General features: G+C 41.6%; 1 protein-coding gene across 7 annotated transcripts in view; it reads right to left on the bottom strand.

The window, feature by feature from the left end:
• The window catches only part of CACNB2 (calcium voltage-gated channel auxiliary subunit beta 2), a 393,103-nt gene that overhangs the window by 38,480 nt on the left and 328,409 nt on the right, over positions 1-26,214 (bottom strand). For all 7 annotated transcript variants that reach the window (XM_062210527.1, XM_062210530.1, XM_062210528.1 and 4 more), the window contains 3 exons: positions 10,118-10,240; positions 8,095-8,231; positions 4,630-4,706 (listed from right to left, as the gene is read on the bottom strand). In XM_062210527.1, the coding sequence (XP_062066511.1) occupies positions 4,630-4,706; positions 8,095-8,231; positions 10,118-10,240 (337 nt within the window). The remainder of the gene's footprint in view (positions 1-4,629; positions 4,707-8,094; positions 8,232-10,117; positions 10,241-26,214) is intronic.

Genomic DNA, 26,214 nt, shown 5'->3' with positions numbered 1-26,214 from the left:
TATAGAACATTTGCCTTCATTTCTTACAATATCTTAAACCCACTTTTAGATAAAAGCAACTACATTAAAAACCTTTATTACAATGTGCCTCAGATTTTGCATTTTGCTTGAACTTGTATGTATTATTACTTGTATGTATGTATTAAGGGCAGTATGAAAAGGTTTGCTGACATTGCAATTGGCAGTTGAGGAAAAGCAAGAATAGAAAACCTTCAGTCTGGGCAGCCAAGGGTCCCACACACAAGGCACCTGATTCTGTGGGGGTTTCCAGAATGAACAGGACTGAAATGGTCGCAAGATGACATGTGCATTCTCAGACAGGCCTGACTGAAGAATAACTGGAAAACCCTGGATCTGATGACATACAAACAAAATCAGTCTGAAAATGACAAGAGAAAACTTCTGATGACTTCTGGACAGCCCCTGAATTTAACATGAGAGGCAGGGTGGAAGGGCATGAAGACCTGAGACTCATCTGTAAAACAAAGGACTTAGGTTTGTTGCTCAACACGCTTTGAATTTCAAATCTTTAAATCTGAAAATACAGCTCAGAAAATAGTCACTAATGGAGAAAAGGATGCATATTCTCACTTGGAAGTTTATTAAAAATGCTTCCATATTCAATTACTATAGAATTTTATCAACAGCAGAATCAGAGCTGGAAGTCTTTTAAAGATCAGCTTCAATTCTCTTATTTTTAAGATTTGAAATATAAATTAATAGAGTTTACGTCACTTGTTTTTTTGGCTCAAGCCAGGCAGAGCCAGGACTCTGAACCTAATTCTCCCTTAGTGGAATCCGCTCCCTGTCCCTATACAATGCTGCCCTCCAGCTAAGTCCCTTCTCAGTCTGGGTGGACTTGCTCGGTTCCCTGTGTGTCCCCAATGCGGTCATGTCCTCAGTTGTCAAGAATCAGGAGGATATCATAGAGTTATTACTCCACGGTTGATATTATGTCAAGGAAAAGAAAAAGAAGAAAATTTACTCACCCCAGGAAAACATCCTAATACACATGTTAGATCTCCAACAAAAACCACAGTATGTTCAGATATAAGGAACAGTTTACCATTTTGAAGTAACAAACAGCCTGGCATGATAATACAGCTACCATCACAGTTGCAGGCTGAACTGGCACTCACAACAGCCCCTTCTAAGCTTTCCAAGGGATGGGAGACCATTTGACAGGCAACACATTGTTTTGATATCCATAATAACTTCACAGTTGAAAATGATTCAGCCCTTTGAAAGCTGGGAGTTCTTATTTAAGTATTTCTTTTCATTTAGTTAGGTACAAAACCTGCGCCGAAGTGAATACATGGCATTGTTTGCACAACATTGCAAATATCACCTATTGCTTGCATAATAGATGGGCTATGATTTTCTGTCAAGTAAAGCTATAATAGGCTGAATTAATTCCAGGCATGCAGACAGCTTACCTAGTAAATTTGCCCCGTCTGTGCCTACTGATGAGCTAGAAGGTTCAGCTTGTGATGTGTGGGGGAAGCCGTACAATGTGCCCAGGGGTTTGAACTGATGCAGACGTTTATACCACCCTGTATAACCCTTTGCTCATATAGGAAACTCTCCTCATGGGCTTACTGAATGACACATGGCTGGCAAGAGCGGGAAAACAAGTCGTGAGGGATGCGTTTCTTCAGGTCATTAGTGCCTTCAACGGATGAAGGACGTGATCCGGGTATTTAATTGTTCCTACAACATTTCTTACCCAACATCAGAAGGTTGCCCTTTCTGGTGCTAAATTCGCATATTCTTGATCTTTCTCATCTTTTATTGGGCATAAAAAAGCCACATTCAAGGGATACTGTCCTCTGAAGGCCTTTCTCAAATTCAGCTACCTAGTTTGGATGTCAGAGGCGACAGGAAACGTCTGTGCATTTGATTCTGTGATTTGTCCATTGAACTCAGTCTGCTATGATCATCAGATAGATTCTTTTTCCAAAAGGAAGAATGGGAATGCGTAAGAGAGTAGAAATCCACAAACGCTGAGCTGTGACACTGCCCAGATATGGACACCCACACACATAACTTGAGTCAAGTTTCAAATTTTACCTATACTGGGACAAAAGGGCTTAAAATTCCAAACCGAGAACTTTCCAACTTATTAATTTTGACTTTTGTTTAACTTAAATCTAAAAGCATCTAGGTTAATCTGAAACAGAAAATTCTGAAACATGGTCACTTTCAGAACTTGTTATAGAAACTTCCCAAGACAGCTAAGAAGCGTGCTCCACTCTGCGCAGAGCCCCACACACTTCATTACACTCAGATGCCTCTCCAGTTACTGCGAGATGCTACCCCTTCTCAGTCCTACACTTGTATTTCCATACTTTAGCAAACACGAGTATTTAGTTGGGAAAGACTATTTCCATCTATTTGAACTCATGTCTTCCATTCTTCCTCACTTGTATTAGCATTATTTTATATTATTATTAGTTGATAGCCTCAGGAAGACTTTTTGAGATTCACATTTTCAAGCTTGGGTCGAGCTGATTAGAGTTCAGAAGTGACACATGTCTACTCACAAGTGCGGTGTGGGATATGTCTTTGGCAACTGGCCACTAGCCCATACCCACATGCAAAGTCTAAATTTTTCCTTTTCCAAATCCCTTAGGGCATCCGAGCATGTTTACTTTAGGCAGATGCTTACGTGCTTTGGTGTAGCAATGGGTGAGGAGAATTGTAGTGAGGAACTCTGGGCAGCAAGGATGATAAAAATGACAACTGCAAACCCATCCACACGTGGCAGGTGCATGAGAGCGTGAGAGGTGGATGGAGGAACCTTTCATTTTTCATAATTTTCTGGACTTTCCTTTTATTTCATTTGGAATATTGTTATGAAACTTATCAGAGTCCTGCTGTGCTTATATATTTTGTAGTTAGTTATATCTCCAGTCTTCTCATAATTTTTTTCTCTTGGTATTTAGCAAAGTTTATCCCAAGTCCTGTATATATATAAAACTTTGGTGAAGTTTTAAATCATCTTTATTTTAGTATATTAAACTCTTCACTGGAATTTTATTTTTAAGCAATGACAAACATCTAGCTATAAGATGAAATGTTATTTTACATACACTAACATATTCTTCAAAATGTACGTACCTCTTTTTGTTATGTTACATGTTGTTATATGTTATATTTAAGTAAATGAGCATTGGTACAGGAAATGGAAGAGTCTTCCTTGTCTACAGAATAGGGCTTCATCACAATGTGATGTAGCATTTTTTCCATTTTAGGAGCCTAGTAACAGTCCTTGACACACACACTGAGCCTAGGGTTTATACAGGAAATCCTGCAACTTCACGTGCTTGAGGATGAAGACTAGCTGCATTTCCCCTGTGCATTCAGGGACTACCCACTGCATGATGACAGAAGGAAGATAGAAGCCTCACCTAAGAGCTGTATGGGCTTCAGTGTTCATTCTGAAGACACTCTTGTAACCACTTTTGAGCAGCTTAAAGTTGCTGCAAGTTACAAGTTCATGATTTTTCAATCAATATGCATCATAAGCAATTTATTTCCAATTGTGCTTAGAATTTGCTCATTTAAGCAGTCCTACAGTCTTTGCTAAGAGGTCCCTGTTTGTCTCCAAGAGTTGCCAACATTCAGGAAATATGTGTGGGGCCTAGAATAGAGGAATTCTGTTCTCAAGACATACCAGTCACAGTGTGACTATTTGCTTAATTTCTCTTTAAAAGCACAATTCTCTGCTTTTGTCCTCGTCCCATTTCCAGCTTCCTAGAAATCGTACACAGAATCATTTTGCTCCCATACTTGGGCAGCCAATCTTTACCCAGTTCTGTCTCTTAGGAAACGACACTGGTCATGGACTTTCAACCACTCAATCATTCTCTTATACATACAGAACTGCAAATTCTATACAGAATGGCAGGGTTGCCAGATTTAGCAAACAAAAATGCAATTAAATGAAAATTCCAGATACATACAAAATTTTAAGTGTGTCCCATAATTTTTAGTATGACCCATACAATATGTACTTACATTAAAAAATACTCATTATTCATCTGAAATTCAAATTTAACTGGGTGTCCTTTACCTAGCAACCCTAAGAAGGAACCCACTGCTCTGAAAAGCACATACACAACCTGCTGCTCTTCCCAGCTTTTCCTGACACTTCTATGCGCCCTCCACATCTTCCACAGAGTCTTTCTGCTGTGGTTCAGGGCAGGCCAATCCCTCCATCGTCTTCATTCTCTGTCCTGTACTTTCCAAAAGTTCTTATTCCACTGATCTTTTTAATTAACCACTGAAACCGACTATCATATCACACTCATGACAACAGGCCTGGCACCACAGCCGGGACTGGAAATAAAACGTAAACATTCATCACTTGGATCACTACAGCAATTCAGATAAACACACTGGCATGTTGGGCTTTTTTTTTTTTTTTTTTTTTTTTTTGTCTTTTAAGCCGGAGGGAACAAAGTCCTCCTATTATTCCCAACTCCATAAGGAATTCTCATTTCTGACTCGTTTCAACATTTGTGGAGCTAACATAGTGACTTAGTGCATGTCGATTCACACAACCACAGAAGATTGGGAAAAGCATGAAATGTAGTATGTTCTATTCAGCACCGATCACCCACTTACCAGATGATGGAGGTGTAGATTTTCTGGAACTAGGTACAATGTCACCCAAACTGGATGATGAATTTCCTCCTGATTTACTGGGGTAAAGCAAAAAGTTATATTAAATCTGACATTCATTTCAGATCCAGAAACATCTGTATTACTCAATTAACATGACCGTTGTATCTTTACTGAACTTCAAGTTTATCTTTCCTTCAAGGAGGCAAATCTCTGGTTGGAGATTCCTGGAGTTCTTGAAACAGCTGTGTGATGGTCTCTTTTCAAATTCAAGGCTGAATTGCAAAAAGTTCTGAGAGAGTGGGAGAGAGCTAGGTAACTTCGCAGCTCTCAGGGTCTCTGGCCGGATCACAGCACTAAGCAGCAGAGATTCCTTAGAGATCATGTATGCAACCTTAAGGCTAACACCCAAACATAATGTTTCCTTCTTGCCTGGTTCCAGCTCTTTCATTTTAGCTTATTTTTAATAAAGTAAGACTGAAAGCACCGTAGCTCTTATGAGCAACCTATAAAAGAAGAACAGGACCAAAAGCAATACCAAAACTTGCTAAGCTAACTTTTAAAAAGCACACAAACATGACAGATAGAGCACCCTATGATTGAACCCTCAGATCCTTAGATGGTACCAGAACCTTTCTCAAGCATGACTGATACGGAGGATTAAACATGGTTAACTTTGGAATGACGTGGGCGTGGAGAACACACACAACACACACTTCAGAGCTACAAAATTCTGAAGATTGTCACGAGATTGGGCTTCAGTGTCCTAGAAACCTTGGAGTTGATATTAGTAACATGGCATTCATGTTTGTTATCAGCATGTTAAATAATGCTTTATTAAATGACTGCATCCCAGATGAAGATGGCAAGGAACATCTCAGAGGAACGACCTGGAACCTGGGCAAGAGGAACTCCTTGCCTAATATTTATGGTCATGGTGGAGCTGAAAAGATCTGCTACAGTGTATATGCATTAAAGGTCAGTACTTACTTATATAAATATTAATATGGAAATATAATTTCCAATAAAGCACCAATAACAGGCTGGATTGTATTGCTATTACTTTAGCATTTTAAGGCACAAAATAAATATCTAAAACTTTAGTGAGCAGTTAGCAAGAGGATTGTATATCTTTTGAAGGTTCTTAAGTGTTACTTCAGTACATTTAATAAGGATATAAGAAAGTATTCTAAATTAATAACAGTGGTACTTATAGAAGCCATGTCTGGCAGAAATATAAGCACATCTGTCACCAAGACCAAAATTTTTTCTTCCAGAAGTTTAGTGTTTTTTTTTAAATTTTATTTCTTTTCTAAAGTCCTAATTCTAATTTCAGTTCAAGCACAGGTTCGTTTTATATTCTCTTTCAATTTCAATAAGAGTCAAAATGTTACTTGGGTTGTACAAAAATTGAGGCAAACATTGTAGACAGTGATACAGATTTGCCCTTAACTTCTCCTTCTGTGAAAATGCCAAGTTCTTAAGCCATGCTCAAATTCTATTGCCTTTGATTTCTGTCCATTTTTATCATTTATACATCAGAGTTTTTAAACACTGCCAGACTCTGGTTATATTGTCTGAACAAAACTATGTGTAAAATGTTAGGGGGCAAATTAAGAAACTATGTAAGCAAGCAAAAGTATTTTCAGATATTTAGGCAAAGTTTGAGTAAAAAGACAGGAGAAAACAAAATGAAGCAAACCAAAAGACAAGGTATATCATCATGAGAAACCCAACTATCTAGATTAGATTTTACACTCTCCAAATAGGAATAATTTATTGTTCTTTTAAAAAATGCAACAGAGAAAACAAAGTATGAGGGTCCTCAAACAATCTGTGGAGGGGACAGTCTAGTGCTTAAGACACTCATATCCCGTAAGACAGTGTCTAAGTTTGATACCCAGCTCCAGCTCCCAAATCCAGCTTGCTGCTAAGAAAGATCCCGAGAGGCTATAGTGATTGCTCAAGTAATTCGGTTCCTGCCACCCACACAGGAGACTTAGATTGATTTCCTGGCTTCTGGTTTTGGCCCAGTCTATCCCTGGCCATTGTGAGCATCTGAAGAGTGAACCAGAGTGTGGGAGCTTGCTTTCTTTCTTTCTCTCTCTGTCATGCAAATTAAATCAAACAAAATAAAAACTTTTTGGAAAATGGAATTAGAAATTAGGTTTACTTTGGTGCAAAATATTTTAAAATCCATGAAGGTCTTCAAAAAATTCATAGAAAATGCATGCTGTGAAAAAGTAGGCATGGATTTCCGAATTTTTGCATCAAACCAGACATCTTTTCATTTCATTTTTTGTCAACTTTTTCAAGTCCCCTCTTATTTACTAAAGTAAATAATATTAACTAGTATTCAGATACCACTATCAGTACAGTGAGTAGAAAAATACACAATAAAGCTAATAGAACATTAGAGATTGAAGGACTAGGATCATATCTTCAAATACCCTGTAGGCAAAATACACATGCATAATTTTTCTACATGCCTCTGCTTTTACATGAATAAATGCTTCTCCTCCAATAATGCAGGAATTCATGAAAGTCAGCTCTAGGGTACAGGTCTCGACACAGAGGAGTCAAGTTCATCTGAACTAAAGAGCTTGATAATTAAAAAATGCTAGTTAGTGAAAAAGAGTATTCCAAATTACAAGGCATATTCCATTTCGTTTGTTTGTTGGCACTTGAAAAAAATCCTAAGAGTGAAATAATATTATTATTACAAAGAAACCTGCATCACTTAGAAACAAGTAAGATAGAAGCTAAAGGAGACAGAAACCTAGCCACTCACAAGAAGAAGTAATCTTGCCTGTGTTCCATCCTTGCACACGGGAAAAGATGCCCCACCCCTTCCACTTGTATGCAGAGGGTTCAAATTAAGATTCACCACAGTTAGGAGCAGCACTTCATGAGGGGTACGCAGCCCCAGAATCCTGGGAAGGATTATTCAGCTCCAGCCTATTACTCAGCAGCAAAGACCATTTTAACTTGTTTCACACTTAGCTTCTCCTTGAGTGAATAGTGGCTAGAACTGAAAATTGAGTTTCCCAGGTGAAAATGAAACGATAGATGAAAAGAGCTGCTATTTGCTGATGTCGTCTTGAACAACGTCTCCCTGTCACGCCAGGCAGCTGCGGACACTGGGATTAGTCACCAGTGCTGCTCCGTGCCAGAGCCGTTTCAGGAGACAATGAGGACTTCAGCATTTCCTCGGCACTGAAGCCCGAGTTCAGCACTCTGTGACCTTCGCAATTTCATAAGGATGATTAATGATGATTCCCTCTCAAATGGGAGGAGAATCAGATGCTGGAATGAAGTTTTTAAAATGTAAATTTGTATTGCATTCAGTAAGCCTATCACCAGTCTCCTTTCAAACACACACTAAAGGATGCAGAACACAACAAACAGCAGTACCGAACGGTGGTGTGATCTGAACTTTTACCAAAGCACTTGACATTGCTCTCATACCTGGAGTAGAATTTCCCTTGCTTCGCTCTCTGTTCATGCTGTAGCCTCATGTTTTCTAGTTTGACCGGGCTTGGAATGAATCCGATTTCACAGCCTTCTTTAACCAAACGCCCTATCCACCAGTCATTGTTAAATTTCTAAACACAAAATCAAAATTATTACAATCAGTGCACAGCAGTAAAATCTCTGAATTACTCTTCTTCCATAACAACCATTTCAAACAGAGCAAGATATGGCAATGAACTACATGATAACTATCGACATTCAAGGAAGCTTTCGGGTCAGGGTTTAGTGCATAGAAGTGAAATACTCCCCACACGCTTAGCATTCCATCAAAGGCTTTCTGCTCTCTCTTTTTCCTGGTGCTACTTTAGGTCCGGGATGAATTCCTTCCCAGCTGATGCTGTCACTATGGGTAGACAAGCTTCCTGGGCTTAAAGGTTAGCAGCTCTTCCTAGTAAGAGACTGTAAGGAACTCGCAGGTGTTACAGAGATCCTTCTTAGGTAATCAGATTAATTAGAAGTATTAAGAGAGAGAGAGAGAGAGAAACAGTGAAATCTACTTGAAATATTTTGTCACAGTAAAATTTGCCACTAAGATACTAAGATAATGTTCACAGATGGATTTCTCTATGTGTACCAAGGCTGACAATTTATCTCTTGCTGTTGGAACATTTATCTCAAATCTTTGTGATTTGCGCTCACGTTCCTCAACCACATCAGCCTGTTCTTGAACACTTCAAAGAAGACTATCCATTCTCTCTTTCTTTTCCTTCCATGGTAAAGATCTTTCTCTAGGCAGGCGCCATGGCTCAATAGGCTAATCCTCTGCCTGTGGCGCCGGCACCCCGGGTTCTAGTCCCAGTCAGGGCACTGGAGTCTGTCCCGGTTGCTCCTGCATGGGAGACCAGGAGAAGCTTCTGGATATGGATCAGCACTGTGCACCTGCTGCAGCGGCCATTGGAGGGTGAACCAATGGTAAAGGATGACCTTTCTCTCTGGCTCTCTCTCTCTCTCACTGTCCACTCTGCCTATCAAAAAAAAAAAAAAAAAATCTTTCTCTAGGCATCAGCCATCAAGAGGAGACCCTGTATCAATCAAACCTCCTGCTGTAAAGTCAGATGTGAAGCACTTCATCATTTCTGTCTTCCTATTTAGCCAGTATTTCACATCTCTTGAGAGTTATGACACAACACCCTCTAAATTCCCTACTCCTTTAATTGGCAGTCATACCCTTCTGTGCTCACAGCCTTTAGAGCAGTGAACAGTTAAATTTACATATGTTCCCTCTGATTTATCAGCCCTATGCATGCTCCAACTGTAAATCCCAAAAGGTTCAAGAAAACCTCACGCTCACTCACTGAGAATATTATGTAGGGGGAATTTCTGGTCACTTAATACAGTGTCCCCACACAGAATGCATATGATAAATGTTGACTCAAAACAAACTTTAATTAAGGATGCATCTTTCCCATTTACAGATTGTGTTACTGTTATCTAAAGGATAGTGATGTCTAGCACGGAGGAAAAAGAATGTTCTTGCCTCATTGGCTCAAATTCCTCTCATTCTCCCCTCTGCTGCAAAAAGTTAACTTCTGAGAATTAAAGAGGGGCACCAGTAGTCTGGTTCAGCCACTGTCAGCACCTGGGAGTCATCAATTCTGGATACTGAACTCTCCCCAGGTGGCTAAATTTCAGGTAGCAGGAAAAGCCACACAGAGTCAAAGTTAAACATTAAAAGAAAGTAGCAGTTAAGCATAAAAAAGGATCATCTACTCTAGGAGTATCCAATTACTGGGCCAAAGAGCCCAAGTGAGCCCTGAAGTTATTCTGGGAGGCTTGGATTCCTGTCTCCTTTAAAAAAGTGTGTTTGGATGGGAAAAAAGGCTGAGAGCCACTGATTTTAGTGTGAATGTTACAAAAATGTAGCTGTACACTGAGCTATTTCACAGCAATAAGAAATAAGAAATGATGCTTCAAGGTGAAAAATCACACTGACAGAAATTGCAATTATTTTCCTTACTTCCTTAACATGCAGAAAATCTTTTGCTTCAAATGAGATGGCCATGCCTGGCACTGGGACATCATCTTCGTGGGCAGCACTGTAGCTGACATTTGTCCGAACAGCAAATGCAACAGGCTTTGTCTAAAGAGGGAAAAGAGAGGGACAAAAAATAAGAAGAAATGAAGCAACAATGCCCCCTCACCTTTGCCTCCCAAGGCGCAGATACACAGAATAACTGGTGGGGTAACCTTGGTTGTTCTAGTCCATGATTCTTTGTCACAAAACAGCCTGTTATTCACAATGCATGAGATCTGGCCGTCAGCTACATACCATCCATTTCTGGACTAGAACAAGATCACTGTTCTCTGTGAACAGTTAAATACAGGTTTACAATTCAACAGCTTATAGCACCTAGAAATCAGGAAGCACAAATATGAACAAAACACCAAATTCTTTGGTTCAAGAGGAAAAGACTCAGTAACTTCCCTCTACCCAAAACATCTACTTCAATGAATCATTAGTAACATAGTTCCAAAAGGGACAATATTTTGAATGAAAAAAGAACCAGGAAATGAATGTCTGTTACAACTATGGCAACTATTATTCATGACTGTGGGGAATTATGAAAGCAATGACCTTTTATTCTATTATTTTTCCACCTTTGAGTTTGCTCAGACATCAAAGATAACATTAATTAAGCTATCAGTCATTATTTGATGCTTTAAAAATTTACAGCTAAGTATGTGTTCCAGGCAACAACTGCTTTTTCACAAGACAGAAAAAAGGAAGCTCAGAAATGCTGAAAAGAGGTATTGGTCTAACTTTGTTTTTTTTTTTTTTTAAACATTATGTTTCCATCACATTAGGAATAAGATTTCTTCTGAGCTGTTTCTCCCCTACTCAAGGAACTCTTCACCTGGTCTTGCAAAGGAGGAGCTGAAATAGAGAGTACCCATTCAAATTTTCCACGGTTAATCTGTTGTACCTGCTGTCTGGGTTGGAGAGTGAACTAAGGGTCCTAAAGTAGTTTAAACATACCCCCAAGTTGCAGACTGGGAAAACAGAACCAAGTTCTGGATACAGGCACCATAGACAGGAAGTGGATTTGGATAGTTGAAAGCCAATTCTTGGTCTTCATTAAGATTTTTAATAATATATAGATGGTTCCCCTGGCCTACAAATATGACATTTAAAAATGTGTAAGGAGGGCTGGCGCCACGGCTTGTTAGGCTAATCCTCTGCCTGCGGTGCCGGCACTCTGGGTTCTAGTCCCAGTTGGGGCGCTAGTTCTGTCCTGGTTGTTCCTCTTCCAGTCCAGCTCTCTGCTGTGGCCCGGGAAGGCAGTGGAGGATGGCCCAGGTCCTTGGGCTCTGCACCTGCATGGGAGACCAGAAGGAAGCACCTGGCTCCTGGCTTCAGATCAGTGCAGCGCCAGCCTTAGCGGTCATTTGGAGGGTGAACCAACGGAAGGAAGACCTTTCTCTTTGTCGCTCTCTCTCTCACTGACTCTGCCTGTAAGGAAAATGTGACCACTGGGGCCGGTGCTGTGGTGTAGCAGGTAAAGCTGCTGCCTGCATATCATATGTTGGTTTGAGACTCGGCTGCTCCACTTCCAATCCAGCTCTCAGCTATGGCCTGCAAAAGCAGTAAAAGATGGCCCAAGAGCTTGGGCTCTTGAACTCGCATGGGAGACCTGGAAGAAGCTCCTGGCTCCTGGCTTTGGATTGGCCCAACTCTGGCCAGTGCAGCCATTTGGGGAGTGAACCAGCAGATGGAAGACCTCTCACTCTGCCTCTGCCTCTCTGTAACTGTGACTTTCAAATAAATAAATAAATCTCAAAAAAAAAAAAGTTAATGATTGTTCTACTGAAACATAAGCCTTAATAACATCTGGTATTTCCATTTCCTTCTTGGAATTTTTTTAAATATGTGAACTTTTTTCCCAGAGCTGCAATCATAATGCATTTGATTTTATCCAGTTTTAAATGTAATATATTATTCAAGTGATATATATTTATTAAACTACCATTCAAAAATAAACTAAACCATTAATTCTTTTTTTTGGATCATTAGGCTTACAACTTTAAAAAATATGAACAATATTCTGTTTTGAAAAATCTCTGTACAAAAAGCCTCTTTCTACTTAAAATTTTTCAGATTCCCAGAGGTAGAATGAGGAAGTCATGAGTTTTTTAAGACCTTTTTAGATTTTATTTCAAATTATTGTCCAAATGTCCTGTATTATTTTATACTGCAACCAGCATGCCTTTCAGTTAGGGAGAATCTTAATCAGACCCAGCTTTACCATTAGAAATAAAATTTTCCTTATCATATCCATCTATTATTTGGGAGAGTCTCTAATCACCAAAGTAAAGCACCAAGATTTTTTTTTTTTTGACAGGCAGAGTGGATAGTGAGAGAGAGAGAGAGACAGAGAGAAAGGTCTTCCTTGTTGCCGTTCGTTCACCCTCCAATGGCCGCCGTGGCCGGCGCATCGCACTGATCCGAAGCCAGGAGCCAGGTGCTTCTCCTGGTCTCCAATGCTGGTGCAGGGCCCAAGGACTTGGGCCATCCTCCACTGCCTTCCCGAGCCATAGCAGAGAGCTGGCCTGGAAGAGGGGCAATCAGGACAGAATCCGGCGCCCCAACCGGGACTAGAACCCGGTGTGCCGGCGGCACAAGGCGGAGGATTAGCCTGTTGAGCCACAGCGCCGACCCCAAGATTTTTTTTTTAATGGGAACATGGACTTTTACTTCTTTAAGGGTATTTTATTCATTGTATGATACAGAGTTTAAGTGTTGGCAATTTTCATCACTGTCAGAAATAAATTTTTAATGCACAACACTATAGAGGACTTCACAGAAAATCTCATGTCTTTTTGCAACTTCTATGAACTTCTCAAACATTTGAGTAGTAGGCAGAGAGGACTCTGAAAAAAGGAAAAAAGAAATTACAGGGCTGATAAAGGCTGGCGTGTAATTCCAGGGGCCACAGATAATCATCTGATGCTCTGAGACAAAGATGTCAGTTGGGAATGGGCCTCGTTCTTTGCCTCACCTCCTATGACCAATGACACTATTGTTAGAAGTGGAGATTTATATGGGAATCAACTCTACAGATACACAGGTAGGAAAGAACAGCAAAATTCTGTACCTTGACAGCTTCAGGAACTATGTTTCTAAAATTAGACTGGAATATGTATAGTCAAGGTGATGGTATTGGGAGGGAACAAATATAACCAAGATACAAACTTAACAGCCCGCAAGAAAGACCCCAGGAAGGTAACCAAAGGGGCCAAATGACAACATCACTTGATTGCCTGAACTCGCTTCCACTCCGCTGAACTGAAAGAGTGTGTCTACCATGTGATGGCACATGCCACGGTCACTTCATTCACGTGGATTTGACACACAGGACTTTAAATAAGCCTGAATTTGAAAGTTCATCCTACCAATTAGTAGGTGAATGAACCAAGGAAATCTTGTCCTTTGGCTGAGCACATGATCTCAAGGCTAAAATGAGTGTAATAACGTAATAATAACCATTTATAAATTTTGTATATATTTGAAAGCCAGAGTTAGAGAGATGGAAACACACACACACATACATACACACACACAAAATCTTTCATTCACTGGTTCACTCCCCAAATGGACTCAATGGCCAGGGCTGGGTCAGGCTGAAGCCAGGAGCTGCATCTCAGCCTCCCAGATTGGTGTGGGGTTAAAGCACTTGGGCCATCTTTGGCTGCTTTCCCAGGTGCATTAGCAGGAAGCTGGATCATAATTGTAGCATCCGAGACCCAGACCAGTGCCTATATGGGATACCAGTGTCACACATGGCAGCTCAACCTTCCACGCCACAACCCTGGCTCCCAATAATACCTGTCCTGCCAAGTTGTTTTCATATCACAGAAAGTATGTGTCATTAGGCTGGGCTAGTGTTTGATATATACCTTAAATGCTCCATTAATGGGCACTGGCTGCATACCAAGATAAATGCTATACTAGGTAAATACTTCTCCATATTTACTCATCTGTTAAGGCCCAACACACATCATTTCCTCTATGCTCTTCCAGTTTCTCCCTCCTCAGACCAAATGACGTAACACAGTTTAATACCTGATATATGACATATGCTAAGTGGTTGCTGTATTTGAGATGTTTCTGTCCAATATGGATTCTTTCATACTCCCAAGGATATGAGACAATGGTAAGCTTTTCCCTTATTCACTTTGGTTATGCAGGTGTTTTCTTTAATTGACTTTCTTTGATAGTCCTCAGATATTGAAGTTTTTTTTTGGTTCTAAAACCAAGTTGAAGTTCCAAGGATGGAGTTCCAGGATCCCAGCTTTTGACTGTCCAAGCCTGATTTTTGAGGCCATCTGGGGAGGAACCAGCAGATGGAAGATTTTTCTCTGTCTCTCCCTCTCTTTGTATTACTCTGACTTTAAATAAACAATTTTTTAAAAATTCAGTTATCTCACTCCAAAGTCCAAGTCCCTTCTGCAGTTCTTGACTGCCTTTCATTCAAAGGGGTACATGATGGCAATCTAGAGCACTGAGTTGTTTGTGCAAACTGTGAAAAGACAAAGCTATATTTTATAAAAAACTAAGAAAATGGATTGGTGGAAAAAAGCATAAAAAATTAGGCCCAAGTCTACCTTGAGCAGTTAGTTTCACATGTTAGAATTATGGCTCTTCTTTATAAAGGTCATATTTTTCCCCACCTTCCACTCAAATCAATTTGAGATCCAATAAATCAATGGCAATGTCAAATCATGTTTTTGTTTAGTTACAACTTTTCTTCTTTTACATCTCTGTCACAATCTTTAAAGAGAACTTCCATGCAAAGTTGGGATATTAAAATTCATATGGTCTCACAGCTTCCAAAGGCCCCACATAGACCCTACATGGAGAGAACTAAAAGGCCACACAGCTACACTAGCTCTCAAAGAGTAAGCACGAAGTCACACAAAATCCCTTAAGTTTAAGGATTTTTAACTAGCCTTATATCTGTTGGGAACATTGTAATTTTGTTTTGCAAGTTGAATTCTTTGGTTAAAAATTCATCCCTCTTTTAACAGGGGTTGATGTGTCAGCTCAACACACTTGGCTGTATCACAGGTTTCTTTGGCTCCCACTGTGGTTGCCTGCTTGTGGTTGCTCACAGAATTCTACTCAGTTGATGAAGGCCAAATTCCTTTGATCATTATCCTTAGTTAAAAGGGGGCCAATTCAGTCACCCCAAAAATACTCTAAAGATCCACACTGCCTAGTTTAACCACCTTCCTCCCCACCCAGACTCCAGTACTTGTTACTATCTGGCCTAAAGACTGAAAAGGAGGATACAGAAACATCTATGCAGGCCCGTCAAACCTTCTATCTTCTAGATGCTTCTTCCGATTCAAACCCTCTAACCCTTACTTTAATGTTCTAAACCTACTGACATATGACTTACGCTACCTAGAGAGACACACAGACACAGTGCTGAACAGATCTGACTATCTGAGGGCCAGTCTGGCAGGTCAGGGAGGGTATCTGTGTACAGCTCTGGGGTCACAGGACTTGCAGCTTCTCATAGTCAAAAGAGGCTCTGTTAGCACCACAGAGGCCTGGCCTGTGGAAGCCAGCGGCTCCTGTCAGACACGTGTTTAAGTTTTAAAGAAAGGGCAACATTATCTTCTCAAAATCTTGGGGCATCACTAGGCCTATGGCTGTTAAAACAATGGTTTTAAGTAGAAGATCATCGAATTAAAACATCTGTAATAAAGTAGAATCAATTATCATAAGTTTATGGCAGTATCTGAAGCCTTCTTTGCAAATTATGACTAAGTTAATAGTGAATAATTTGAATAGATACAACACAGTGTTTACCTGAGGCTTACAAACAATGTGCTAGTGAAAATACCTACTGTTCAAAAGCAAAATGAAATTCACTCAAGAATAAACTGATCATATTCAGTACAGCTACTTAGACTTTCAAGTGTGCATCTCATCATTTCTTTCTTTCTTTTTTTTTTTTTTTTTTAATTTTACAGGTAGAGTTAGACAGTGAGAGGAAGAGACAGAGAGAAAGGTCTTCCCTCCGTTGGTTCACCCCCTAAATGGTCGCTATGGCCGGAATTACACCGATCCAAAGCCAGGAGCCAGGTGCTTCCAAAAGCCAGAGAAAGGTCTTCCTTCTGTAGCTTCACCCCCCAAATGGTCCCTACGGCCGGCGCACCGCGCTGATCCAAAGCCAGGAGCCAGGTGCTTCTCCTGGTCTCCCATGCGGGTGCAGGGCCCAAGCACTTGGGCCATCCTCCACCGCCCTCCCAGGCCACAGCAGAGAGCTGGACTGGAAGAGGAGCAACTGGGACTAGAACCTGGCGCCCATATGGGATGCCGGCGCTGTAGGCGGAGGATTAACCAAGTGAACCACGGTGCCAGCCCCTCATCACTTCTTAATACATAGATGCATTTTACTCTGCTAAATAGCCATACTTTTCATTTTCATTAAGAAACAATCAATACCTAAAAACATAAAAGGAAAGTTCCTGATTTATGATTTTAATATCTACAATGAAGCTGTCTTAAATATTAATTAACTACCCCCAACTTAGAATTTTTTTAAAGAAATAACAAAGAAAATATGACCTGGATCCCTATTATAAGAGATGTGGAAAGAGAAGTTAAAAGGCCTAATCAGTTTTAATCCACTTTCCTGTGATATTCAACAGCTTCCTATAAAACTTACTGTATTCTATAATTTTTTCAAGTGGGATCACAGCCAGTGAGTGTTACACAGGAAGCACTCTGGAACCAAAGAGGTAACGATGTACTTTTAGAGATCAGATCACAGTTGCCTGCTTTATATTTAGTATTTATTGATATATCAGTTTCCAGTTTTCCTTTTCATTTATTTATATATTTTCATTTATTTTAAAGCCAAAACGAGAGCAAGATTTATCTTCCATCGACTTATTCACTTCCCAAATGTCTGTAACAGTTGGGGGTAAGGGTGCAGGTCGAAACCTGGAGCTTGAAATCCCATCTGAGTTTCCCGTATGGGTGGCAGGGACTCAAGCACAGGAGCCATCAGCAGCTGCCTCCCACGAGGCGCACGAGCAGGAAGCTGGACCAGAAGCAGAGTAGCCAACTCCTATCAGGGTCTCGGATATGGGATATCTCCAGCTGTACCACAATGCCTGCCCCCCAGTTATACTTCTCCGATTGCAACTTCTCAGTATCATTTTGGTATTTCCAGTGATAATCAAAGATCCTTCCATGCAGAAGGAAACTCTTCCACTTTATTTCTTATATATAAGCACATGTTTCTATAATTATTGTGAAAGATCTTGAGTCTTGACAATAACTGAAGTTAGAGAAATCAGCTTGATTTATTACAAACTACCACGGGTAGTCTGAGAATTCTTTTAACAGCAAAACATATTAAGCCCCAGTGACAAAAAGAATGTAACAATGGATTATGAAACCCGATGACTAAATACTGAGTCAGAATGACTAAGCAAATAATCACAAATTTGTCATAAGATGAAATTTACATATGAATTGAGACATTTAAATGTCTTCTCCAGAATTGGTTCATTTAATGAATATTTATCAAGTACATGCTTACTATCTCGAGTCATCTCATGTAACTTAGCTTATTTATAAGACAGATCATACGTAATATACTTTTAGTAATGAATAAAGTAACACAAAGTTATGAGTAGAGAGGACCCATTAAAGAAGGTAGGCAGGCCACATGAAATAGGGTGATGAGGGAATGTGTTCTCAAAGACCCATTAATTCATTCTTGATGTGTCAGCCACGGATTGGGCCAATTGGGATACATCAGTGAACAACAGAAACTAAGATACCTTGCCCTTCAGGAGTTTACATGCTACAGGGCAGACAGGTGACATGTAACAGACATCAAAAACATATGAAGTCCATGCTAGAAGGTGATAAACGTTGTGAAAAAAAGGAAAATCAAAACAAAGTAAGGAAAGCCAGGTAGAAAATGGGGGTATAGACAGCCTACACCAAGGAGGTGGCCATCAAATAAAACCATGAAGGAGAGGGAATGCCCAATTCTGAAGAAACAGCCACTACAGTGCTCCCGAGTAGGTGCAGATGAGGCAAGAAGAAGAAAAACAAGAGCTGAAGTGCAGTGAGCCAGGGCGGAGGACGGAGATGAGGTCCGAGCTCTCAGGTCACAGTCCAAGTGACACAGAGGTGACTGGAGGCTTTTCACCAAAGGAGTGAGGTGGTCTGCCATTATAAAGGAGTCTGCTGGCTGCTAAGTTGAAAAGAGGGTTTGGGGACAAGGAAACTAACACAGTAATCCAAGCGGAGAGATGAGGGTAGTTCAAGGTAGCAGCAACAGATAGGGTGAAAAACAGTGCAACTCTGGATACATTTTCAGCACAGAACAGCAGGATTTGCTGATAAATTTGATGTGTGTGTCAGAGAGAGTCAAAGATGATGCCAGGGGCCGGCACTGTGGTGTAGTGGGTAAAGCCACCTCCTGCAGTCAGCATCCTATATGGATGCCAGTATCCCATATGGGCGCCTGTTCAAGTCCTGGCTGCCGCATTTCTGATCCAGCTCTCTTCTGTGGCCTGGGAAAGCAGTGGAAGATGGCCCAAATTCTTGGGCCACTACACCCGAGTGGGAGACCTAAAAGAAGCTCTCGACTCCTGGCTCCTGGCTTTGGATCAGTGCAATCCCAACCAATGCAGCCATCTGAGGAGTGAACCAGTGGATAGAAGACCTCTCTCTCTCTCTCTCTCTCTCTCTCTCTCTCTCTCTCTCTCTGCCCCTCTGTAACTCTGTCTTTCAAACAAATAAATAAATCTTAAAAAAAAAAAAAAGATGATGCCAATGTTTTGGGCCTAAGTAAGGTTTAGAATGGAGTCAAGTGACACAGGGTAGCCAGAAGGTAAACAGCAGGAGCTCTGTTTTGAACATGTAGAATCCAAGATTAAATTTAACCTCCAAGTAGAATGAAAGAGTATTCCAAGTCAAAAGTTTGAGGGGAAAGGTCTGGTTAAAGATGTAGGGATGGGCACTGTGGGTTAAGCTGCTGCTTGGGACATCCCCCTCCCATACTAGTTTGAGTTCTGGCTACTCCGAATTTCCAATCCAGCTTCCTGCTAATGGACATGGGAGGCAGTGGATGACGGCTCAAGTGCTGGGGTTCCTGCCCCCTGCATGGAGACCTGTATGGAGTTTAAGCTCCTAGCTTTGGCCTGGGCTATTCCTGGGTATTGTAGGAATTTGGGTAGTGAACCAATTGATAGAAGACTTCCAGTCTTCTCTGTCTCTCCCCTTTTCGAATACATAAATAAATCTAAAAGATACAAGGTGGCACATCTTAGTCCTACTGATAGAATTCAAAGCCATGGTTCTGGAAGAGATGACCAATGAATGAGGGCACACAGGGGTCCTCCCAGCAGCCAAAGAGGCTCAGAAGGATCAGCAGTGAAAGAGAATGACTGCTTAGGTTGTATTTGCCAGGAACTCAAGTAAAAAGTGTTCTGAAAAGAAGGAAGTGATCAACTGTGCCAAATATTGCAATCAAGTAAGACGAGGGTCGAGAACTGCCACGTGAACTTTACAACGCAGAGGTCGCTACTGACTTAAAAAAAAATAAAAAAGCCACTTCAGCAGCTGGCTGGGAATGAAAGCCATACTGAAGTGAAGACAGAATAAAAGGACAGGAACTGGACACAGTGGGAACAGACATTTCTTCCAAGGAATTTCACTACAAGGGAAGAAAGAAATGGGGTGCTAGATGACAGAGCGGTGAGGTCTTTGAAAGTATGAGAAGCGACAGCTTATTTCAATTCTGATGGAGATGATCCAGTCCAGAAGAAAGCTGTGATGATACAGCAGAGAGAGAACAGAGCTGTTGAGTCAACGTCTTTGCTGAGGCAGTGCGACCCAGTACCCAAGTGGGTTATGCAGCCTCAGAGCAGGGAGTTCAACTCTGAAAACCGGCAAGGAGGGGGCATGTCCAAGTGCTGGTTGCTGAGCAGATGGAATGTCATCTTCTGGCTGTTTCAGTTTCCCAGTGGACTAGGAAGGTGGCAGGTAAAGACAGGACAGAGGAGACACTGCAGTAAAGTCATCCAAGAGCATGGAAGAGTAAATGGACTCAGGGTGGGGGAGGGAGGCACGGTGATGTAGTGGGTAAAGCCTCTGCCTGCATTATTGGCATCCCACATGGGTACCAGTTTGAGAAATTCCTGCTCCACTTCTGATCCAGCTCTCTGCTATGGCCTGGGACAGCAGAAGATGGCCCAAGCTTGGGCCCCTGTACCCACATGGGATACCCAGAAGAAGCTCCTGGCTTCCCTTTCCCGTCTCAGAGTTAACCATTCCAGATCTGAGGTCATCCACTAAGGAGTGCAAAGGATTTAACTGCCGGTTGCCACAGCCTGAATGCTTGTGTCTCCCAACATGTATGTGCTAGGTCCTAATTCCCAATGTGATGGTCTTTGCAAATGGGGTCCTGGGAGATGATTAGGTCATAAGGTCAAGGTCTTGTGAATAGGCTTCCTGCTCTTATTTAAAAAAAATCTCAGAGAGGTTGCGTCCTCTTCCACACGATGAGGTCACAGCAAGAAGCCAGCTGTCCAGGAAACAGGAAGCAGGCCCTCACCAGATCGCAAACTTGCTGGCACCTCAGTCCTGGATTTCTATGCCTCCTGAGCTGTGAGAAATAAATAGTCTTCTGTTAGAGAAGCCGTCACGGACTGCACATCAGGCACCAGGAGAAGTAAGGATCTATGGAGGATAGCTGAGGCAGCTGAAAAGCTCGGGTTCTTGTCTGCCTGGGTTCAAACACACTTGCTCACTCTTCTACTGGCTGACAGCATCTCATGGGAAATTGCTGATTTCAACTCCTAAATAACAACTGCTCATTTTGGTTCTTTTTTTTTTTTTTTTTTTTTTTTGCTTAGCTGTTACCCTTGACTCACCTGGTTGCCCCATTTCTTAGCAGGCTTTACATAATATTCTTTCTATTCTTCTTCAACAGGATAAAAAGCAGGGTGTGTAGGTTCTCCCAATTGACACCGGTGGCACAATTCTTTGAAGGGCCTCTGTCCATGAAGTGTGGCCCAGCAATTATTCACGGCCTTGAGACTGGAGCTCTGCCCTTTGCCATCGTGACTCTGCCAAGAGCTTGGATTCCATGGCACAGATGGGAGTGAAAGAGTTAAGAGGAATCTAAAGTGGCATCATCCCTTGTGAACTACTGCTTGGCATTTAAACTGCTAGAAAATGTCTATCTGGTGCTTATTTAGACAATTATACACTACAAAGACTTTCCAAAGAAACATTCTAAATAAGTGCAAGGGAAGCCTTTGCAAAATACATGCTGACAAACACGGAGACTCTTTCTATTGTGAGTTAATTCAGTAATCTTCACTTTCTCCTCCATCCCAGCAGCTGCGGGTTTGTAAGGTCCCAGGAACTCTAGTCATTAAAATCTGTACCAAGTTAGTTGTGTTTATCATTTCCTTCACGCTGAACGTTTTGTTTCTCTTAAACCAAAAAATCTGAGTATCTCCATGACCAAAACTGGATGTTTTTGCAGAGAATGTATCAGCACTGGGAGCTGCAAGTAGCAGGTTCCGAGCAGGCGCTCAGTGGTGGCTCGCACTGCTACCTTACGCTGGTGTTCCGAGACTTTCTGAGGGCAGGCTCTGACACTGTTGTTAGGGGGCAGAACAAGGCCAAGAGGGCATTCTGGAGGAAAGCAGAAATCTGTTTAATATGTGAAGTTTCTTCCTTTTTAAAAAGATTTTATTTATGTGAAAGACAGAGACAGAGACAGAGACAGAGAGAGAGAGAGAGAGAGAGAGAGAGATCCTTCATCCACTGGTTCACTCAAATGGCTGCAACGGCCAGGGCTGGGCCAGGCCAAAGCCAAGAGCCAGGAGTTTAATTCGGGTTTCCTACGTGGGTGGCAGAGGTACAAGCACTTGGGCCACCTTCCACTTCTTTCCCAAGTCCATTAGCAGAGGGCTGGATCAGAAGTGGAGGAGTCGGGATATGAACTGGTGCCCACATGGGATGCTGGTGCCAGAGGTGGTGGCTACACCCACTATGGCACAGTGCTGGCCCCCATGAAGAAGTTTCTAAGAATGACAGATACTCAGCAAGGACTGGACTATATTTTGAGGCACAAAGTCATAATCTGAACATCTATAACTGACAACTTCAAATGACTCTCAAGATCTTCTCGAGACATCCCAAATATCTGCACAAAGCATACCCAATCAAGTTGGGGATATTTCCAATTCCTTTATGGCCTTCTGGGAGCCAAAGTTCCCAAAAGCATCTGGCTATTGGGTACAGATTTAAGAAGCAGCAACTTTAATTAGGGGCATATCTGTGGTAGTAAAAAGATATGATTGAGCTTGATAAAATGACTGATTTTTTCAGATGATAGTAGACTGTAATAATATTTGAGTACTTACTATGTAGAAGTCATTGTGCCCAAACATATCTCAGTCTCCATAAAGACCATATGATCGGGGCCAGCACTGTGGCACAGTGGATAAAGCCATTGCCTGCGAGGCCAGCATCCCATATGGCTGCTGGTTTGAGGTCCGGCTGCTCCACTTCTAATCCAGCTCTTTGGTTTGGCCTGGGAAAGCAGTAGAAGATGGCCCAAGTGCTTGGGCCTCTGCATCCTTATGGGAGACCTGGAAGAAGCTTCTGACTCCTGGCTTTGGATTGGCACAGCTCTGGCCGTTGTAGCCATCTGGGGAGAGAATTAGTAGATGGAAGACCTCTCTCTCTCTCTCCTCTCTCTCTGCCTCTCAAATAAATAAATAATTTAAAAAAAAGGGACACTGTGATCTATAGTGTTACTTCCAAGTTACTGAAAAGAGGCAGAAGTTCAAGTTTGAGTGGTCAAAGGTTATGTGTCTCAGGAACATGCAGGATTCAGACCTAGACCTTTTTTTTTTTTTTTTTAAATTCTAAAGGCACCTGTTCTTATACAACCATTGCACTGTCATCAGGAAAGCACAGCCCTTTCTGTAATACCTGTATTTTCATCTATTTCAACTCATTCTCTAAATTTCTCCAAAATCCCTATCATAGGTCATAAAATCCCACAAACACTGTTAATGTGAAATATTCCATAGCTTCTCATAAAGATTCAGTAATTCATCCTATGACAACTCTTCAATAATTTAAGCTTACTTTTCCTAGGTTATAGCTTTTTATGTTTTGACTTGTTATATCTCCCATGTGAAGTTGTCATACAAATACCCAATACATTTTTCCCTTTAAAAATTAACTACTAGATAATTTAGAAAATACAGAAGCCAAAGAAAGATGTTATCTAGAATTTAACCATTTAAATTTAACAATTTAAATATCACCTACTTTTTTTAATAGAAAACTTTTATTTAATAAATATAAATTTTGAAAGTACAACTTTTGGATTATAGCAGTTTTCCCCCCATAACCACCCTCCCACCTGCAAACCAGCCCATCTCCCACTCCCTCTCCCATCCCATTCTTCATTATGATTCTTTTTTTTTTTTTTTTTTGACAGGCAGAGTGGATAGTGAGAGAGAGAGAGAGAGAGAGAAAGATCTTCCTTTTTGCCGTTGGTTCACTCTCCAATAGCTGCTGCGGCCGGCGCATCTCGCTGATCCGGAACCAGGAGCTAGGTGCTTCTCCTGGTCTCCCATGCGGGTGCAGGGCCCAAGCACTTGGGCCATCCTCCACTGCCTTCCCGAGCCATAGTAGAGAGCTGGCCTGGAAGAGGGGCAACCGGGATAGAATCCGGCACCCTGACCGGGACTAGAACCTGGTGTGCCGGCACCGCAAGGTGGAGGATTAGCCTGTTAAGCCACGGCGCCGGCCTATTATGATTCATTTTCAATTATCTTTATATACAGAAGATCAACTCTATACTAAGTAAATATTTCAACAGTTTGTACCCGCACAGACACACAAAGTATAGTGTTTGAAGATAGTTTAACCATTAATTCTCATTGTACAACACATTAAGGACAGAGATCCTACATGGGGAGTAACTGCACAGTGACTCCTGTTGTTGATTTAACAACTGACACTCTTATTTATGACGTCAGTAATCACCCAAGGCTCTTGTCAAGGGCTGCCAAGGCTATGGAAGCCTCTTGAGTTCACAAACTCTGACCTTACTTAGGGCCATAATCAAAGTGGAAGTTCTCTCCTCCCTTCAGAGAAAGGTACCTCCTTCTTAATATCACCTCTCCTCCCAGGCCAGCCAAGTAATGAAAGTCAACAGAGTGCCTTCCCCTAGGAGGTTCACATCTCCCTTAGGATATACCCCATGTGAAGAGATAGATAGGTCTGGGCCTCTGAATTTACAAGGCCTAAAGCCCACCAGATTATTATCAAGCCCCTTCTATCAGGTTCTATTTGCCTCTCAATCAGAAAAATTACTTGTAGCTTAGACAGCACCTTTCTTAGCTCCTCTAATAATGACTCTGTCCTTTGTTCTAGGCCCTATCTAGTGCACTTGGGCCTCATTCCTTTGTAATCATAACCTCTACTCTACCACCAATGGCTCTACTCCCAACCTGTGTGTACTGATGGTCCTCTTCCCCACTTAATTCTGTATAATTGTTCAAACCTGGTTAATGCCACTCTTAGGATCATTGGTTACTATCCTCACTCTGTCTTTTATGACCTTGTCTAAATATGATCAGAGTCGGCAAACTTGGAAGGCTTCCATAGCCTTGGCAACTCATGACGACAGCCTAGGATGGTTACTGGCGCCATAAACTAGAGTGTCAATTTGTTGGGTCAACAACAGGAGCCACTGTGCACTTGCTCCTCATGTGGGATCTCTGTCCTTAATGTGCTGTACATTTTGATTTAATGCTATAACTAGTACTCAAACAGTATGTTTCACTTTGTGTTTCTATGTGGGTGCAAACTGTTGAAATCTTTATACTAAATTGATCTTCTGTATCTAAAGAGAATTGAAAATGAATCTTGATGTGAATGGAAGGGGAGAGGGAGCGGGAGAGGGGAGGGTTGCGGGTGGGAGGGAAGTTATGGGAGGGGGAAGCCATTGTAATCCATAAGCTGTACACTGGAAATAATGGGATCACATTAGACTTACAATTTCTTGACCAGCTTATTTCACTTGAAATAATGATGCTTTTCTATGACATTCTTCTCTCTCTCACTCTCTCAAATAAATCTCAAAAGAGAGGGAAAGGCAGAATTATATACAGAGAAAAAGACAGAAATCTTCCATTGCTGGGTCACTCCTCAAATGGCCACAACAGCCAGGGCTACCAGACCAAAGCCAGGAGCCTGGAACTCCATCCAGGCCTCCCATCTGAGTGGCAGGGACCTAAGCACTTGGACCGTCTTTCACTGCTTTCTCAGGTGCATTAAGCAAGGAGCTGGCTCGTAAGTGGAGCAACCTGGACCGAAGCAGCATCCATAACGGTCCATGGAATTGTGGATGGTATCTTAACCAGCTATGCCACAATGCCGGCCCCTCCCTTTTATTCTTAATGGTTGTACATGCCTCCACCCTGCAAACAGATCAAGGGTGGGGAACCTTTTATCTGCCAAAGGCCATTTGGATATATATAACATCATTCATAGGCCATACAAAATTATCAACTTAAAAATTAGCTTGCTATAAATTTATTGAATTTTGAGTCCTACCTATGGTTGCCTTGGCGGGCCAAACCAAATGATTTTGCAGACCTTATGTGTCTTACCCCTGGAATAGTACCCTTTATCTTAGCCAAAAGGCCAAAAGCAATGACCCCAGAATAAGTAACAGTTTATTTAAGCATTTGTTGACTTCCCAATTCCTCAGAAAGCAGAGGTGGCAATTACAGGAAACAAGATGTGCAAGGCAAGAGAAGGAAGGAGTTAAGGAAGGAGAGAAAAGACAATACCAGGAGTCATCACTGACTTGGCTGCCCCTAGGTGTGGCTGGTGCCTTAATCCTCCTGGACTATCTGCTGAGACACCATAAAAAACATGCCTCAAGGCAGTCTGCTAGGAAGAAGGTGGCATTGATCAGCTTCTGTCACCGCTGGTCATGGGCTGGCCCCTGTGCCTTTCTGTACCTCAAG

The sequence above is a fragment of the Lepus europaeus genome, chromosome 14 (genome assembly GCF_033115175.1).
Source record: "Lepus europaeus isolate LE1 chromosome 14, mLepTim1.pri, whole genome shotgun sequence".
NCBI classification, from domain to species: domain Eukaryota; kingdom Metazoa; phylum Chordata; class Mammalia; order Lagomorpha; family Leporidae; genus Lepus; species Lepus europaeus.
This window is presented reverse-complemented; position numbering and strand designations above follow the sequence as displayed.